Source organism: Carcharhinus amblyrhynchos, chromosome 10 (genome assembly GCF_965287045.1).
Source record: "Carcharhinus amblyrhynchos chromosome 10, sCarAmb.v2.hapA, whole genome shotgun sequence".
NCBI classification, from domain to species: Eukaryota; Metazoa; Chordata; class Chondrichthyes; order Carcharhiniformes; family Carcharhinidae; genus Carcharhinus; species Carcharhinus amblyrhynchos.
Window position 1 is genome coordinate 45,525,894 of NC_137333.1, and position 18,500 is coordinate 45,544,393.

The following is an 18,500-nucleotide window of genomic DNA, read 5'->3' on the forward strand; positions in this document are numbered from 1 at the left end:
AGAAGAATAGTGTTGGCAAATAGATTAATTTCATTAGGCCCTTGAATACTGCGCCTAGCTTGAAGTCACTACAGTTGCTGATTAGAATTTTAATGTTGTGATTCCCGTGTTCAGCAACAACAAATTTTGTGTAAAGGCTTCAGGTGAAAAATGCGTTCCAAACTATTAAAAAAAACAGCTGGCACAAGTTGTTGATGCCAGTGACTTGATGGCCCAAATTTGCTCTCAATAAAATTCTCAAGAAAAGGAGATTGGGATGACTCCAGATTCTGTAAAAAAAAAAATTGGAACTTTTGCTCAGTTAACCCAAACTAGTACAATTAATCTACTTTAAATTCAGTTAGAGTTTGTGGTTCGTTCCTCCGAATATTAATTTTGATTGGTAAGTGAACTCTTTGTCACTTTATCCTCAAATAGTACTTGTAAAAGTCCTGTCTGAGTAAAGAAATTAAATACCATAGAATTTGTTATTGCAATTTATCTGGTGAATTAATATAGTGATTTAACAATTCCTGTGTCATTTCCATTGGCCATGTTGTGTTTAATCTCAGTGTGATCTCTGACCAGTGATATTTATGCTAGTTGAATGCTGTAATGGAGTGGATACAGCAATGACAACTGACTGTGGCAGGGGAAAGAAAGCTTACTGATGGCATGAAAGCTTTGAATACATTCCTTACACTTGTGGGACAATTAAACCCTATGAATGATACGAACAGTATCCATAATGTTATGACTTTCCATTACATTTGTGAGACAATCAGCTGATATGATCAAAAAACCTATTTTGAAAGTTTTCTGCTGCTTTTGTCCTGATAAAGCTGGACTCTGGTGGTGTTGACATTTTAGTAGTGTTATTGGATAGGAACTATTTGCAATTAGTCCTAATGCTAGATAAAATTATTTGTCAAGGAATTTTGATGAAACTTCTTTCAGGTTTTACTCATGGAAGAGCAGTTTTTTTTCTGATCATTGTAATTAAGTTTAAATACTTACAGATCTCTTTGTCCTTGTGTTACTTCTAATTTTGACCCTGATGTATGTCATGAGGTAATGAAAATGTTTACAGAGTAAATTTGAATTCTTTCATATTGTAAACGGATCCTTTACCATTTTAGATACAGGGAAAGAAGCCCAACTCCAAGGATTCTATTCTTAGTTATCAATCTTCAGAACAATCTCAAAGTAACAGAAATTGAATGACACGATAAGTAAACGTATTATATTCATTGTAATATGACACACATACAAATTGGCAGGAATCATGAGGGTTTCGGCTGGCTGTTGGCTGGAGAGCTAGCCAGAACCCTGTTTTTGCATCTTGTTGCACTTGAGGGGCAGCTGGTGTACTTTCTCCTGGGATCAAAGACCCCAGGAGTGGAAGTCCCACTCGCCAAGGGCTGCCGGCCCATCAGACATTTGCAATTCTGTTGAAAGCAGTAATACTGGGGGTTGGTGGCTGGCATGACACCCAGCCAAAGCTTAGGATCAGTGCTGGATACCAGGCCAGATAGCAGGACTGGGGAGGGAGGCTGGCAGCAAGAGCAGGGAGCACCACCCTTACCAGCAACCCACATGCCTGATGCTGGATCCTTTGATCAGACATGGAGGGTGTGATTTTCCAGCTGCGCTTGCCCTAAAGCCACAAACTCCTGCCCAAGTTCAAGAGACCTTTGCGTGTCCACCCCTCCCCGCTTCAATTCCCATGGCGGGTGGATAGGAAAATTCTGCCTCGAGTGTCTTTGAACAAGCGACCCATCCAATCCATGCCCATTAATTGCTGCCTTAAGGCCTCAAGTAATGGAGTAGTGGGAAGGTTATTCACGGGTCACCCACCATGGGCTGAATCCAGGTGGAAGTGGGAATGTGGCGGGGGTGGTCCCTATCTGACATCCTCCTGTTTGATTAAATGCCTCCCCATTGCGAAACCAGCAACTGGGGCTGGATGAAAGCACATGGTTCTGCCCATTGTTTCTACTGTATTTTAATTTTCAGAAGGGTTTTGCAGCAGGAGAGACCAAAACTGGACAATTCCAAAATAGCAAGAGCCTTATCCCAGAACAGAGATCATCTCAGTGAGCCATACATGGACAGAAGTGGACCTAATTCACTATGTTCTTGATTTTCTGGTTCTTCAAATTTAGATCTCATAATCTGAGTTTAACTGGTTTTGTTCACAAGTTTCAAAGTTTATTTATTAGTGTTGCAAGTAGGCTTACATTAATACTGCAATGAAGTTACTGTGAAAATCCCCTAGTCACCGCACTGTGGTGCCTGTTCAGGTGTACAAGTCTCTAATGTGCAAAAGGATCATTTATATATATGAAGAGCTGGCTTTTCCAGTTGCGGGAGAAAATTCACTAACCCTGTAGCTTATTTGACTGAGTGTACTCTGATATGGTCTTCTCTGTGTCATTTCCATTGGCCATGTTGCGTTTAATCTCAGTGTGATCTCTGACCAGTGATATTTATGCTAGTTGAATGCTGTAATGGAGTGGATACAGCAATGACAACTGACTGTGGCAGGGGAAAGAAAGCTTATTGATGGCATGAAAGCTTTGAATACATTCCTTACACTTGTGGGACAATTAAACCCTATGAATGATATGAACAGTATCCATAATGTTGTAACTTTCCATTACATTTGTGAGACAATCAGCTGATATGATCAGTGATATGCATCTCACACTGTCTCTTATAGGTTTCAGTTGGCACCTTCTTCCTGAACTGCCTCGCCAAACCTATCACCTAACTATTCTCCCTACCTTTAAAAAACATTCTCAATCTCCTTTTCACTGCAGTTTCAACTATCTCCTCACAACTTATTTATTTAATCTCTTCTTTGCGAAGCACTTTGGAATATTCTTTTACTTTGAAGATTCTGTATAAATGCAAATTGTTGTAAACCTAAAATGCTTCATTCTTTTGCAACATTTAGTGTTCATATCCAGAATTAAGGACATGTTGACAAGTTGCTATTGGAGTTATTTGCAGTGCAGAAACTATATTTTATCTCCTAAGCAGAAAGGCTTATTGGAGACAAATTCATTTTGGGCTCTTTCTCTGTCTCTGAGATAGGCAATGACAAAGGTATTGCTGATTGTCCACCATCTTGAGTCAAGAGTAATGGCAAGGCTGGAAAGACCTAAAAATAGACAGCAAAAAGATAAAGAAGGATTTACAAAAGAAATTGCATGCTATAAATATTTTGTGGTTTGTTTTTTAAAAAAATCACATTTGAATTTGTTTACGTTCTTATTGCACTGATATCACGAGATTTAACAATAATTTCAATTTTAAAAGTGCCTTATACGTGTCTTGAAAAGTATACTAAATTAGAAATTTGTCAATAATGTAAACACATTTGCGACTACAAAATGTTGTTTTATAGTATAACAAATAGTCCAGTGGTTCATCTGAAAGAATGGCAGCAAAATAGAAGAGGCCTAGTTTTCCCGCCAGGTGTTATGGTGTCTGGAACGGTTTGGACAGTGTTCCAATGGTAATGATTTCCGAGTGGCACTATTACCATCAGTGTGCTGTTAGGTTGCACAAAAGAGACTAACAAGTTTGCCGCTGTTCTTAAAAGAAAGACAATTCAATGCAGATTGGCCTACCTCAAACGCCTGAGTATGATGGCTCTTTTATGATAGTATTCTGTTGGGGTCAGACAAAGCATGGTATTTCCTACTGATGATATTTCTACCAGTATTTCTTATGGAACTGCAGTTCACACATTTGAATGCATTTGTAAGGATAAATTCCTTGTTTGCAGATGTTGCTATCACATTGGTTCCCACCTGCATGTAGAAGCTGGTTAGCTCAGTTGGCTGGACAGCTGATTCTTGATGCACAGTGCTGCCGACATGCCCAGTTTGATTTCCCGTATCAACTGACATTATTCATGAAGGTCCATCTTTTCAACTTTGCCTCTCGCCTAAGGTCCTTGGGTTAAAATCACCACCAGTCAACTTTCTCCTTCAAAGGGGAGAGCAGCCTGTGGTCATCTGGGACTATGGTGACTTTGTCTTTATCTATATGTTTATGCATTTTATGATGAATTACCTCATTTACTAAGGCACTGAGTGAAAATAGGGGGAAAAGAAATCACCTCAGAACTGGACTGGATCTCATAATTTAACAGTCAGATTAATTACGTTATTTGTGGAATCGTAGAAAGTCGTTTTGAGTGTATTGTGGTGTATAAGATAAGGTCGGGTTTTAACTTCTAAATCCTTTCTGCACGCTGAATCAAAAAGTGTCAGTGACGGAACACATGGTGGTGTCATGCTCAGCTCCAAGGGGACTCGGTTCTCAATAAGTTAATCATAAGAACAAACAGTCTTGCTTCCAGCAGTGCAGCCACGTAACCACAGGGGGGTTTGAGCTAATTCCAGGAACAAAAGAGGGTCTAATGCAATAAAATGCCAGCGGCAGCAGTGACCATTTTATTCACAGTAACATGCACTCCTGGTAACTGTGGTGAGGGCAGTGAATTAGTTGCAGAGCATGATGGGCTGGTCACACTTGAATTGTAAACACATCAAGTTTATTCAACAATAAACTGGCAGCTGTGCTATCTGATGGACGATAGAAATGAAGTGGGCATTTTGTTGACATGAATGTATGGTCTTTAAAAATTAAAGTGAAGAGATGTGCCTATCTTTGTGAAAAGTTGATGAATGAACTATGATACTCAATCACACAAACCAGGAGGTCCCAGATTTCATCTTTGGTCTGCTTTAAGCTAACCAGTCTCAGATGAGGTGGTGGTAAGGAACCTAAAAATGCCATCAGTATTCCTGGAATTAAAATGAGAAAAATCAGGTGCAGCAGGTGGTCAGGAAGGCGAATGGGATGCTGGCCTTCATACTGAGGGGGATTGAATATAAAAGTAGGGAGGACTTGCTGCAGCTGTATAGGGCATTGGTGAGGCCGCAGCTGGAGTACTGTGTGCAGTTTTGGTCGCTGTACTTACGCAAGGATATTTTGGCCTTGGAGGGAGTGCAGAGGAGGTTTACTAGGCTGATACCGGAGTTGAGGGGGTTGAGCTATGAGGAGAGGCTGAATAAACTAGGCTTGTACTCGTTAGAGTTTAGAAGAATGAGGGGAGATCTCATTGAGACGTATAAGATGATGAATTGGATGGATAGGATAGAGGTAGAGAGGCTCTTCCCACTCAGAAAGGACAGTAGGACTATGGGGCACTGCCTCAAGATAAAGGGGGGATGGTTTAGAACGGAGTTGAAGAGGAACTTCTTCACTCAAAGGGTGGTGAATCTCTGGAATTCTCTGCCCTTTGAGGTGGTGGAGGCTGCCTCGCTAAATATTTTTAAGACGCGGGTTGATGGGTTTTTGATAAGCGAGGGGATTAAGGGTTATGGGGAGAGGGCGGGAATGTGGAACTGAGCCACGACAGATCAGCCATGATCTTATTGAATGGCGGGGCAGGCTCAAAGGACTGGATGGCCTACTCCTGCTCCTATTTCTTATGTTCTTATGTTCTTACTCCTGCTGGGACATTGGTGTGTGTGGATTTCAGATTCTGCTTCTACTGCTGGACTCTCACACAATCATAACTTTTAAGTAAACATACCTACATAGCAGTTACTGTTTACAGGAGAGAATTATACGTTGTGAACCATTTACTTGAGCAGAGAAGAGCCACAAGTTGTCATGATTATTGGAAAAATATATCTATTGTATGTTCCCAGCAAGAATGAAGTGAGTGCAATCAGGAGATTTGCTATCATCACAGTATTGTAATCCTATCTCTGATTTGTGAGACTGACACATTTCAGGGTGATTTTGCCAATGTGGTTCTCATCACTTTATAAACCAACCAGAATGAATTGTTGACAAAGATAAGGGCCCTAACTAACAATCAATTGTTCAAACAATTGAAGGGATCTTGTTCCTATTTACTCAAGTCTCATGTTTGTTCATGCATATTGATCATTTAAGTAATAAAATCAAAATGATTCAAAGTAAGGCTAGTTTATTAGTGCAACATTGAACCTCTGCTATATAAGACTCTTTAGCGTTTGCCAACCAATGGGTTTTATCTTAAATATTTGAATGCTTTTGTTAAAATACTAGAGAGCAACTTTGTATAAACACATCAAATGTTTGTTAATAATATTACACAATGAATTTGATCTGTAATTTTGACACTATTATTTTTAGTTTTGTTATAACAAAAAATATTCAAACCACTTCTGAAGATTTGTTTTATGGCATGTACAGCGTATTAATACAGCATACGTCATTTACAGCATATAACAGGTTCCAGTGCAGTTCTACAAAACTTAAGAGTAAGAAGTGATTCGGAGGGCAAATGGAAAGTTGTTGTTTATTGCAAGAGGAATGGAATATGAAAATAGGAATGTTTTGCTACAGGGTATTGGTGAGACCACATCTGGAGTACTGTGTGCAGTTTTGGCCACCTTATTAAAGAAAGGATATAAATCCATTAGATGGAGTTCAGAGAAGGTTCACTTGGCTGACATCTGGGATGGAAGGGTTATCTTACAAGGAAAGGTTGGACAGGTTGGGCCTGTATGCATTGAAGTGTAGAAGATAAGAAGTGATCTTATTGAAATATACAAGATCCTGAGGTGACTTGATAGGATGAATGCTGAAAGGATGTTTCTTCTTGTGGGAGAGACTAGTGTTAGGGCACACAGGTTAAAAATAAGGGGTCTCCTGTTTAGTCATGATGTGGAGATGCCAGTGTTAGACTGGGGTAAAACAGTAAGAAGTCTCACAAAGCCAGGTTAAAGTCCAACAGGTTTATTTGGTAGCGAAAACCGCTAGCTTTCGGAGCTAGTTATATAATTTATATGCCCTGTTTGTGAATGGAACTCCCACTCGCCTGACGAAGGAGCAGCAAGCCCTCTGGAAGCTGGTGGCTTTTGTTACCAAATAAACCTGTTGGACTTTAACCCAGTTTTGTGAAACTTTTTCTGTTTAGAACAGAGATGAGAAGAATTTTTTTCTCAAGTGGTTGTGAGTCTTTGGAACCCTCTTCCCCCGGGAGCAGTGGATGAATGGTCATTGAATATTTTTAAGGCAGAGATCGATAGATTCTTGACTAGCAAGGGAATCAAAGGTTATCAGGGATAGGCAGAATATGGCGTTCTGTCCACAATTAGATCATCATGATTTTCACAAAATCCCTACAGTACAGAAGGAGGTTGTTCAGCCTATCAAGTCTGCAACAGAGCATCTTTCCTAGGCCCACCCTCTGCCCTATCCCCGTAATCCCACACATTTACCCTACTAATCCCCTAACTTGCACGTCTTGGAACACTAATGGGCAAATTTACCATGGTCAGTCCACCAAACCTGCACAACTTTGGACTATTGGAGGAAACTGAAGCACCCAGAGGAAACCCATGCAGACAAAGGGAGAATGTGCAGATTGTGACCGAAGGCCGGATTGGACCTGGTGCTGTGAGGCAGCAGCACTATCCACTGTGCCACTGTGTTGCAGTAGAGGAGCAGGCTTTGGCGGGGTGGGGGAAGAGGGGGAGACAATGGCCTACTCCTGCTCCTAATTCACATGCATGTATGATTTGCTCTCGAGCTATTTTTTGTTCTCCCCATAACGTCACACATTTCAACATGACCAAGAAAGTGTAAGGCTTCTACACCATCGTTAGTGCTGCAAGTGTAGGCGTGCATACACGCACGTGTGCTCTAACCACCTATGGCTGGCGTAACGGTACATCCAACCATTGTTGGATACTTATTCCCTATACATTTTTTAAATACTGTTTTAGCATAAATATATATGTTTGTAAGGTCATTAGCAGCATTAATTGGTTGCTTGTGTTGTGTTTTGCTAGTTGAGAATAGCTCAGTCAATCAGGTCTTTGGTCTTTTTTCATGGTTGTGCAGCATTTATTGCCCATCCATAATTGGCCTTTCACTATATGGCTTACTAGGCTATTTTGGTGGGCATTTTAAAAAGTCACAAATAGGCCCTGCAAAGATGGCAGCTTTCCTCCCCTAAAGTAGTGAACCAGATGGGTTTTTATGGAAATAGTTTCATGGTCACCATTAGACATTTAATTTCAGACGACTTTTGTTAATTTCAAAATTTCACCACCTATTGTGGTGGGATTTGAACCATGACTCTCTTGATTACTAGTTGAGTGACACTACCACTATGCCACTGCCTCTCTTAACCCTCTAGTTTGTCAAAATGTTGCACTCGGGACTGTTAAATATTGAATTCTAATTGTTTGAAAGAGGTCTTCAGCTCTTGTTTGGAAGTTTATAAATCGAAAGAAAGAATTGAGGGAGGAACATGAAAAGGGCAAATATTTCATATTAAAAATAGAGAACCAATGTAAAATAATTGAAGTTTGGATTGAGTACAAATAATGCAATTTATGGCATGACAATAGTAATGAATGTACAAAATGAGCATGTTTTAGAGCTGTTTAGACTCCAGAAAGAGACTAAATTGCTTGATTAAACTTCAAATTAGAGACTAGAGCCTAGCAGGTGCATGTCATAGGCAGTTTGTTTCATATTAATTAGCCAAGATAAAGGAGTTTTATTCAAGAAAAAAATCAAATCTCGAAAGACAAAGGGTGGGATCTTACCAGTTTGCCACACCAGCTCATGGGGCCGGCGAGCCAGTAAGATAGGGCGAAAGGCGAAAAATCCGTTTTGTGCCCTGTTTCTTGCCTCTTGCGATTTGTTGGCAAAATCGGCCTCGCGCTCAGAAAAGGTGTTTGCACACTGGAAGATTGGGGTGCCTGCATAGTGATGCTCTAGCACTCAGCAGCCAGTTTCCTGATGAGCCGAGACTCACACCTCTCCCTCAACATGGAGGCATTCGCATTATGGCTTCTATTATGCGCAGAATGCCATAAGTTGCCATCACCCACCCCTCATTCGTCACTCAGAATTTTTCTGAGAAAATTCCATCCAACAACGATATTATTTACCCATCTCAGCTATAGAAAAGAATTGTCATGGTCATTATTAGACTTCCAGATTCTTTTTATTGAATTCAAAATTTCACAAACTGCCGTGGTGAAATTTAAACTTTGGATGTCTGGTTTACTAGCCCAATGACAATACCAGTATGCCACCACCAAATATTTTGACTGCTGTCAAAAAATATGAAAGCTTACAGACAAATATATTCCACAGAAAATGTTCAGCAGGTCTGGCAGTATCTGTGGAGAGAGAAACAGGGTTAATGTTGTACTTTTCATAAGGTCTGAAATGGTGGCTAAAATTCTCCAAGGTCATATGCCCCACCACCACTGCCAGTGAGTTCGGTGAATTTGTTGCTCAGCTAAATCTCCATTCATAACAGCAGGACTAGAGAATCCCAACTGCAGACAAGGTTGGAGAATTCCAGCCATTATGTCTTTCTCTATCCGCTGATGACTGACCTGCTGAGTATTTCCAGCACTTTCTGCTTTATTGTCAGATTTCCAACATCTGCAGTAATTTGCTTTTACTTTATATTCTAAATGGCCAAACTATGAAGGAAATTTTATTCTAAAACTTTGAAATATTTCTAGTTTAGAAGCATTAGCAGTTATGAAACTATCAACAAAGATGACATTTCCATCACTGTCATGTGTTAAAAACAAATGCCCTATCAGATCATTTAGAATCTACAGTACACACCTTATCTGTTGAGGACTCACAGCTCCAGGGACCTGGCTTCAATTCCTGGCTTGAGTCACTTGTGTGGAGTTTGCATGTTCTCCTCGTGTCTGCATGGGTTTCCTCCCACAGTCTAAAGATGTGCGGGTCAGGTTGATTGGCCTTGCTAAATTGCCCCTTAGTGTCCTGAGATGCGTAGGTTGATGGGATTAGTGGGACATATATGTGGAGTTACAGGGATAGGACCTGGGTGGGATTGTTGTCAGTGCAGACTCGATGGACCGAATGGACTCCTGCTGCACTGTAGGGTTTCTATGATTTCTAATTAGAAACAGTTAATATCTTAATTGTCTTACTATTGAGACAATATTGTTTGATCATCAAAAGGCTTTACTTTAACATTAATGTAAAAGTAGGCTTATAGTTAGGAAACTTTGTACAACCTACATTACGTAAGGCAGTGAAGAGGAAGCTTAGAAGAATGAGAGGTGATCTCATTGAAACTTACAAGATGTTAAAGGGGCTTGACAAGGTAGACGTTGAAAGGATGTTTCCTCCTGTTGGGGAATCTAAAACACAAAGATACAGTCTCAGGTTAGGACAGTCAATTATTTAGGACTAAGATGAAGAGAAATTTCTTCATTCAAAAGGTAGTGAATCTTGGCGGATGGTGCATCATTAAATACATTTCTGTTGGAAAAGACAGACTTTTGGTCTTGCATGGAATCAAAAGGTATGCAGTGGGAAAGTGGAGGAAACCCAGTCCACGATCATAATGAATGTTGGAGCAACCTCAACGGGTCATATGGTTTACTCCTGCTCTCTTGCGACTTCATGAAATCTCCAAATAACACTCAGTTGCTCAATCAAAAGCTAAAGAAAAAACTGTGAATATTTGTGTATTTTCTGTGCTTTTAAACAGTTACATTTTGTCTAAATCAAGTATTGTACTTGAATATCGTGATGCAGTAAGAAGTCTCACAACACCAGTATTGTGAGATTTCTTACTGTGTTTACCCCAGTCCAACGCCGGCAACTCCACATCATGATATCGTGATAGGCAGGGTTCTTCGATCTTGTTCGCCCCGCCTCTGCTGCCAACGAGAATAGCGAATTTGGTGCTCAGCCAACACTCCACTCACTGCAACGGCACTGGAGAATCCCAGCTGCGGACAAAGTCAAAGGTTTCCAGCAGATGTGCCTGAACTGGGGCTTTACACTTTTTTTAACTAAACCTATTAATTGTAGACTGAATGTAAGGGTCCTGTTGTCTCTTCCTTCACAAATTTTACCATTGCTGTTAGTTTGTAAATGAACAGTGGAGTGTTTCACCGAATGACACCGTATGCTGATTTACATTCCTTGCCCGTGCCCTTGTCAGGGGAAACTGCAGTGGAGGTCAACTTCCAGAGACCAGATGATTCTGCCGGCAGGAAGGACAGGACAATTCCACAATTATAGTGGGCCGGGGATGGAACATGCAAAGATCCATTGACCTCGGGCAGGATTTTCTGGTTTTTGAGGTGAGCGCGACCGAACAATCCCGCCCATCGTGTTTCTTTCTGACAATACTTGCGGAAAAGACCTCAGGATATAAATCTCATCTTCATGTTCTGAAGAAGTTGTACTCAACTTGAAATATTAACTACCTTTCTCACCACATGAGTGTTTTTAGCACTTGCTGTTTTTATTTCAGATTTCCAGCACCCGCGGTATTTGGCTTTGTTTTAGCTCCTTTTGTGAATTGGATTTTCTCCACCCCTCCCCCAAGCACCTTCCCTCTTTTTGCTCAAGTTGCTAATTACTGCTCCACAGTTTGGCAAACGCATTGGGGCAGATGGACTTGGTAAAAGTGCTGCTGTTGGATAAAATTGCATTCTACTTTTGTTAAAAATAATCAAAATGCAAACTGTAGCAAATCTGTCTTCATTATAGGAAACAGTATGAAGTATATCCTGTGCCAAGTGAGGGTGCCAGAAAGTTTTAGGTTTCTTTTCATTTATTTTGCTGGAAAATGAAATCAATTCAGAGTTACTTCTGCAGGTGTTTGTGCCACAGTTTTGCTGCCATACGGAATCTGAAACGTCTGTGCAGCCAGAGCCAGCAGCAAACCTGAGAGAAATATAAATGCTGGGGTCACAATTAGAAACGTGCCTCACACACCCCACCCTCACCCTGAAAAAGCTTAGCTGGCTTGAAGTTTGTGGGGTGATGTAGTGACATTATCAGCACAAAAGAGAGCACTTTTCAAATGGCAAAACATTTCTCTGCTGGTGGAAAAAGTGCTTTGTTCATGCAGGAAGCACAGTACACACCAGATGTGGAGAAAGGGACAATGTTACAATACAAAAAAAAGTTACAATACAAAGCAGGAGAGATTTCAGCCTATGTCCAGAGAGTTGTGGCTTATATTGTAGACATCTTCTTGTTAAAAGAGAATACAAATCAGGATTTCCATTTCTTTTTACTATTCCATTACTTGCAACAACAGCAATAATAACTTCTATTTATGTCACCCGTTAATGTGATAAAATATTTTAGGGCTTAGGTAACTGCAGGTAAGATCACCAATGCAGCTATTCAATTTGGAGTGTTCAAGAAGTTAGAATTGAAAGAGCAAAGCCCAGATAACTGAGGGTTGTGGGGCTGAAGGAGATTACAGATTTCAGGAAGAGAAAGGCTGGAAGGATGCAAAAAGAAGGATGCGAATAATCAAGCTGTTATGCTGGCTCTCAGTTAAAGTCAGCAAGCACACGGGTGATAGGGAAATGGGACTTGGTATAGGGGTATTACAGCTTTAGGTGGCCCCAGGTTTACAGAGGGTAAAATGTGAGAGACCGACCAGGATTATGTTGGAAGAAAATCAACAGTCAGGGTATGATAAAGGCTTTCAGCAGCAGACAAGCTTGGACAGAGCTAGGTGAGACAACATTATAGAAATCAAAATAGGCAATCTTAGCAATGATGGGAATGTGGTCAAAAGTTCATCCCAGGATTAAATATCTTATCAAGGTTGCAAACAGACTGGTTTAATCTCAGGCTTTTACCAAGGGGAGGGATGGAGTTGGTATTGAAGGAACAGAACTTGGACCAGGATCCAAAATAATTCTTTTGGTGTTCCCAGTATTTAACCGGGAGAAATTCTGCTCATTCGAATGGGAAATATGGGTATGGAAACACATTCAGAAATTTTGGAGAGATCAGAGATGATTTGGTAGTTTACAAGGTTGGTGGGTCAACGTTTTCGTTTTAGGAGAGGGTGATAGGAAATTTGAAGTTGACAGGGAAAACATCTCAAGAGAAAACTGTTAACTAGATTAACATGGGGACCAGCAGTTTTGGGGGTTGAAAGAGCAGGAGATGGGTCTCATGGAAGAGAGCATGGGGGGAGACAAGGGAGAAACAGGACGAGAACAGTGGGGAGCTTTGGAGAAAGTTTGGCCAATGGACTGGTGAAAAGGATGGACACAGCAGAGTCAGCTAGTTGGATGGTCTCAATCTTAGTATCAAAGAAGCCAATTAACTCTTCATACTCACAGTTAGAGCTTGGGTGAAGTGTATAGAAGAAAGAGTGGTTTAAGATGATGGTTTGAGGCAGAGAAAAGAAGCTAGAGATTGTGGATGGGATTGTCTGGCCTCGCTCGCCCTGAAACCAGAAAATCCCACTTGAGGTCAACGGACCTTTCCATCATCTGCCCCTTGTCCACTGCGATTCCTGTGGAGGATGGAATGGGAAATTTTGCCCCTATATTTGCATTCCAGGATGATCCTGGAAAAGTGAGCAGTTTTAGCAAATAGGAGAAGGACTGGACAGTGTTGTTGGTGATCCAGCCAGAACTGTCAGTGAATGGCTAAACTACTTTCCGGCCTTATCCTTTTGAGTCTTCCACAGCAGAAAGTGCACATGTGGATACTGTGTTAGGGCAGAATTAACACAGGACAGTGATGTCTTTCATAGTTGAATTGTTCAGGCTGAGGCACACAATCTGACCAAGTTAGCAGAGAGCTAATATTACTTCTATAAACATAACCCAGTATGAATCTCTATCTTCATGAGAAAAGAAGTGCAAGATATCAGTCAAAGAATGAATTGAGAAAATAAAGGAGTATTGGAAAGCCATGGGCCAGTCACTAAAGTCCAGTAAACTGAAGCATGTACCTATGCTGTTTTACAAGAAAATTGCACATGGAATGAAGCTTAGTCTTGTGTAAATCACAAAACTATTTATGGTGACTGTAAAGTGATTTCCTGAAATATAGGGCTTGATCCTTCTTAACAAAATCCATTTTAAAATCATGTTGAACATCTGCTGCTGTTTGTACCTGCCATCTGGTAGAGAACATTGTCAGCACAATGATTGGATTCCTGTATTCTCAATGGAAACTTGCCACCTTCGTCAGATACTAGCTTTAGTACATGATGCACACCAGAACTGAAAAGCTGTCCTCTCAAACTACAATGTTTAGGTTACATTGACCTTAGAGGAGGAGTGTCAGAACAGCATTTCCCACTAAGTTGTTTAAGCAATCATTAAATGACTGAAGATTTTAAAAATGCAGAGTATTAAAATCTAAGTTGATGTAGTGGTAGACAATGTTATTTGGTTCAACAGAATTCGTCCCTCCACAATTCTTCTCATGGTAAATATATAAACAATTTTCCACTATATATGATGTATTTGCTGAGGATTAAATATAAAGTTGGTACAAATGGCAACCGATTAAGCAGAACAGTGACGCTGTGTACCAGTGCTCTGTTCTGTGATGCAGGTATGTGAGTGGTGCCAAGTGATTTTACACTGAAAACAGCTATGTTACCTGAACAAAGCAGCAGTTCATCAAAGCAAGGTATTTGATGGATAACAAACGTGAATTAGTTATCACAAGTCTGCCTGCCTTCTCCAGGGAATGGGAAGTATCATGGGAACATCTTCAGAGGAAAGGGAAATAATTCCCAAATGGAGACCTATCTCTCCAAATTAACCCAGAAAACTATTTGTTCTCGCAGCATATGTTGTGATCTAGGAAAGAAAGAACTTACATATGCATCGTACTTTTCACAACCTCAGGATATCTCAGTGTTTCTTCATAGTCATAAAATGGTTACAGCTTAGAAAGCTATTTGACGATTGTGTTTATCCCATCTCTGCCTGCAAGCACAATCCAGCTAGTCCCATACGCACTTGTCTCACAGTTCTGCAACTGTTTTCTCTTCAAATGTTTATCCAATTCCCTTTTGAAAGCCTCCGTTGAAGGTTCCTCCATGATATACTACACCACTGCATTCTAGGTCCTAATGTTACATACAGGAGAGAAGTTAATTTAAACCACTAATTTCTCACCACCCATATCTATACAGAAAGGTGTTTTGATTTGTTTCTCCCTTATAAGTAGTGGGGTATTTCCTGACCCCCTCAATTTTAGTGTGACCAAATTTTATATTAATAATTCCACAGCAAACTTGAAATAGAATAAACCTAAAGGAGGAAGTCTGCAGGTCCATCACAGCAGGGGCCAGAAGATGCAATGAGCCATTGAAAGGCCCATTGACTTTGGCAGGACCAAAGATTCTGCTGTCAAGTGTCTGGAAAATTCTGCCCCTTGAGTTAGTTTATTCACACACACCCAAAATTAAAACGGACTGCCAAAGGACTGTTGCCTCCAAACTCGGACAATAAAGAGAGGGAAAGAAAAAAGAAAGATTTACAGTACAAAGACCACAAATTATTGGTTCACATGGGTTGCCGAGTCCAGAATCAACGTCCAATGAGGTATTCCTTCACAGAGATCAACGGGCTGAAAACTGATGATGAAGAATTCATTCCCAGTTATGTGAACTTCATATAATGAAGTAGGCATGCAGAGATACATCAGTCTTGTAGGCAATGGTACAGAATTTCCAGGTGTTCAGCTTGGGCAGAGCTACTTTTCTGTGAGGCTGCTAGTTAGATGGTTAAACAGTGGACTGAGCCATGCAGTTCAACAAGACAATATTACTATTCCACCAGACAGAGGACCATGTCACATGATTCCCACCTCTCCTCCAAGGCAGTTTTGATTCCAACAACTAGTAAATGTCTCAGTCTTTAGAAAGTGAAGAGAAGGTTGTGGGTTTGGCTTAACAGATGATCCACGTCCGTCTGGCCTTTCTGGGTTACTAAATACCTTTTGTATGGCTGTCTTTGAGGTTAAGCTGTATAGTCCCCAGGCGTCATTAAGTGGCCGCTCTGAGAAAGCGAGGTGTGAGTTTTCCTAAAGCTGCCAAGTGGTGTATTTTGTGCAAGGGTCACTGACAGATGTGGTTTCAGCCATTTTAAAGGTCTTCATTCAGTTTATAAAAAACAAATAATATTGAGCATTTCTATATATATTTTTATAAAAATATACAGTTCAAGGTCTCAGTCCCTTACACTAACCACTTGCTGCATTAAAAGGTTTTTCCTCACGTCACTGCTGGTTCTTTTGCTCACCACCTGAAATTAATGTTCTCTGGTTCTTGACCGTTCTGCCAATAAAAACAGTTCTCTTCATCTGCCCTGTCGAGACTCCATATGAGTTTGAACATTTCTATCCAATCTCCTCTCAATTTTGTTCCCCTCAGAGAACAGAATGCCAGCTTCTCCAATTTTTCTGTCTAACTGAAGTTCCACATTGCAAGAAGCATTCTCATAAATCTTCTCTTAAACCAACTCTAAAGCCTTCATATTGTTCCTAAAGTGTGGCGCCCAGAATTGAACACAATATTCCAATTGAGGATGAACAAGAATTTTATAAAGGTTCATCTTAACTTCCCACTTTTGTACTCTATGCTTTTATTTATAAAGCCAGGATCATAAATGCCCTTTTAGTCACTTTCTCAACCTACCCTGCCACTTTCAATGATTTGAAAAGGATAGAGGATCCTTTCTTTCAATGATGTAGAAGAAGCATAGAATCCATACTGTGTAGAGGGAGGCCATTCAACCCATTGAGCCTGCAACGATAACTATCCCACCCGGGTCCTATCCCCATAGCCCCACATGTTTACCCTGCTAATTCCCCTGACACTAAGGAGCAATTTAGCATAGCCAATTCACCAAGCCCACTCATCTTTGACTTAGGCTCATGGACTCCCAGATCTCTCTGTTTATGCACAGCCTTTAGAATTGTACCCTTTTCTCAGATTGTAATAGTTGTCTGGGCACTCGACTTTAAAATGCTTGAACAGCTAATCCGCAGAGGAAACGTTGTTTGACTGACAGTTCAGACCCGCTGATCTCTGCAGTCACTTTCACAATGTTTTTTGACACAAGTTTAAGTGATTCCAAGTCTTTTAAAACTGCAAAGAGTTTAATTGATTGATTAACTTATTAGCTTGCAGTCCAGAGACTTTTTAAACACAGGAGAAAGTTATCAATGAATTCCATTTCTTCAAATTTTTTTTTTACATATGCCATTATAACTATGATGTTCATTGGTTCTAGAAAATGTACATTGAATCAATAGACTAGAAAGTGCCTGAGCATGGTATAGGGTGCTTAAGGGGCCTGAGGGGTAGGGGGTATGTGGAAGGGAAGAGCTTTGTACAGGGGGCATGAGAGGCCTTAGGGGGTAAGTGGAAGGGCAGAAGTTGGCATGGGGGCATGAGTTGGGTGGGTAGGTGACGAGGTGGCATGGAAAGGGATTGGGGAGTGTTTGAAGGGTGAAAGGGATGTGAGAGGTGAGGGTTGGAGAGCCTTTGTCTTTTTCCCCAATGGGACAAGAACCCATGGTTGCCAGATGGGCCTTTTAAACAGCTCGTCTCCAAACTCACAAGCCTCTGTGGCTTTTCCTGCACTTTCTGGATCAGCAAGTCTGACTCCAGCCTGACCCCAGTCATGAAGATGCCAGATTTGTGGGTACTTTTTCCTGAGGTGGGCGGCCCATGTCATAGATTTTCCTGACCCCCACCCCTACCTGCCTGCAGAATGAAATTCTAGACCTTAGCATCAGCCATGCACTGATGTGAAACCCGTGTGATACACAAATTAATTAAAGGGAGCTAAAATTTGTGGATTATAAACCAGTTAGTTTGATGTTGTTTGCAGACAAGTTGCTAGAAAGACCTATTAAAATTGCACAGTATGACTGAGCAACAATTATTAAGAACTCTCAAGAGTTTGCAAACTGGAGGTACTGCCTATTTCATGGTCAAATTACTTGAAAATGTGACCAAGTTAGTGAATGTTGGTAACCTGGCAGAGACTTGATTTCCAAAAAAAGCTTTGGGTAGACTGCCAGAGAGACAGCTTTAAGTAAGGCTGCATTCTGTGGGACTGCATTTTAAGATGCATTGTGAATTTATTAGAGTTGTTCAGATAGCTATCAGTGATGGCAGGTCTATATGGGATACGGTCACTTGTGAAGTTCCATGGGAATCAGTGATTGGAAAACATTTATTTTCACTATCATTGGCAATAACATGGACTAAAAACATCAGCAGCACAATCTTCAATTTTCTGATGATAATCTGTGTGGGGGAATTAGGACTTCACCCAAAAATAAATTAACGGCAGGCTGATTCAGATATAAATGGCAAGATGATTCCTGTATCTCCAGTCTTCTTTCACAGCCACATGCTTTCATCGTGATATCAATTCAAGACAATGAAAACAAATAGTCGAAATGGATACCAGGCTCACAGAAACAAGCATTGGAGCTCATCAGTAGCTCGCTCTGTGGAAAATGCACCAGGTGACATTGTATTGAACCATACAGATCAGGAAGGTCTCATGTTCGGCACCTGCCATTAAATATGTTGATCTTGGGGCAGCAAGCTGATGTATTAGAAATATTTCTACATTAGGGAAGGAGAATAATTGTGATTGTTGCTCCTCTTGGGC

The 18,500-nt window shown here is 40.7% G+C and overlaps 1 protein-coding gene across 2 annotated transcripts in view; it reads left to right on the forward strand.

The window, feature by feature from the left end:
- maml2 (mastermind like transcriptional coactivator 2) overlaps window positions 1-18,500 on the forward strand; it is a 394,218-nt gene that overhangs the window by 232,845 nt on the left and 142,873 nt on the right. The window contains exon 1 of one of the 2 annotated variants that reach the window (XM_080196963.1): window positions 11,062-11,162. The exons of the other annotated variant lie outside the window; for it this stretch is intronic. Within the exon in view, the coding sequence (XP_080053089.1) occupies window positions 11,118-11,162 (45 nt within the window). The 5' untranslated portion in view covers window positions 11,062-11,117. Of the gene's footprint in view, window positions 1-11,061; window positions 11,163-18,500 lie in introns of those variants that run through there. 2 annotated transcript variants of the gene reach the window in all.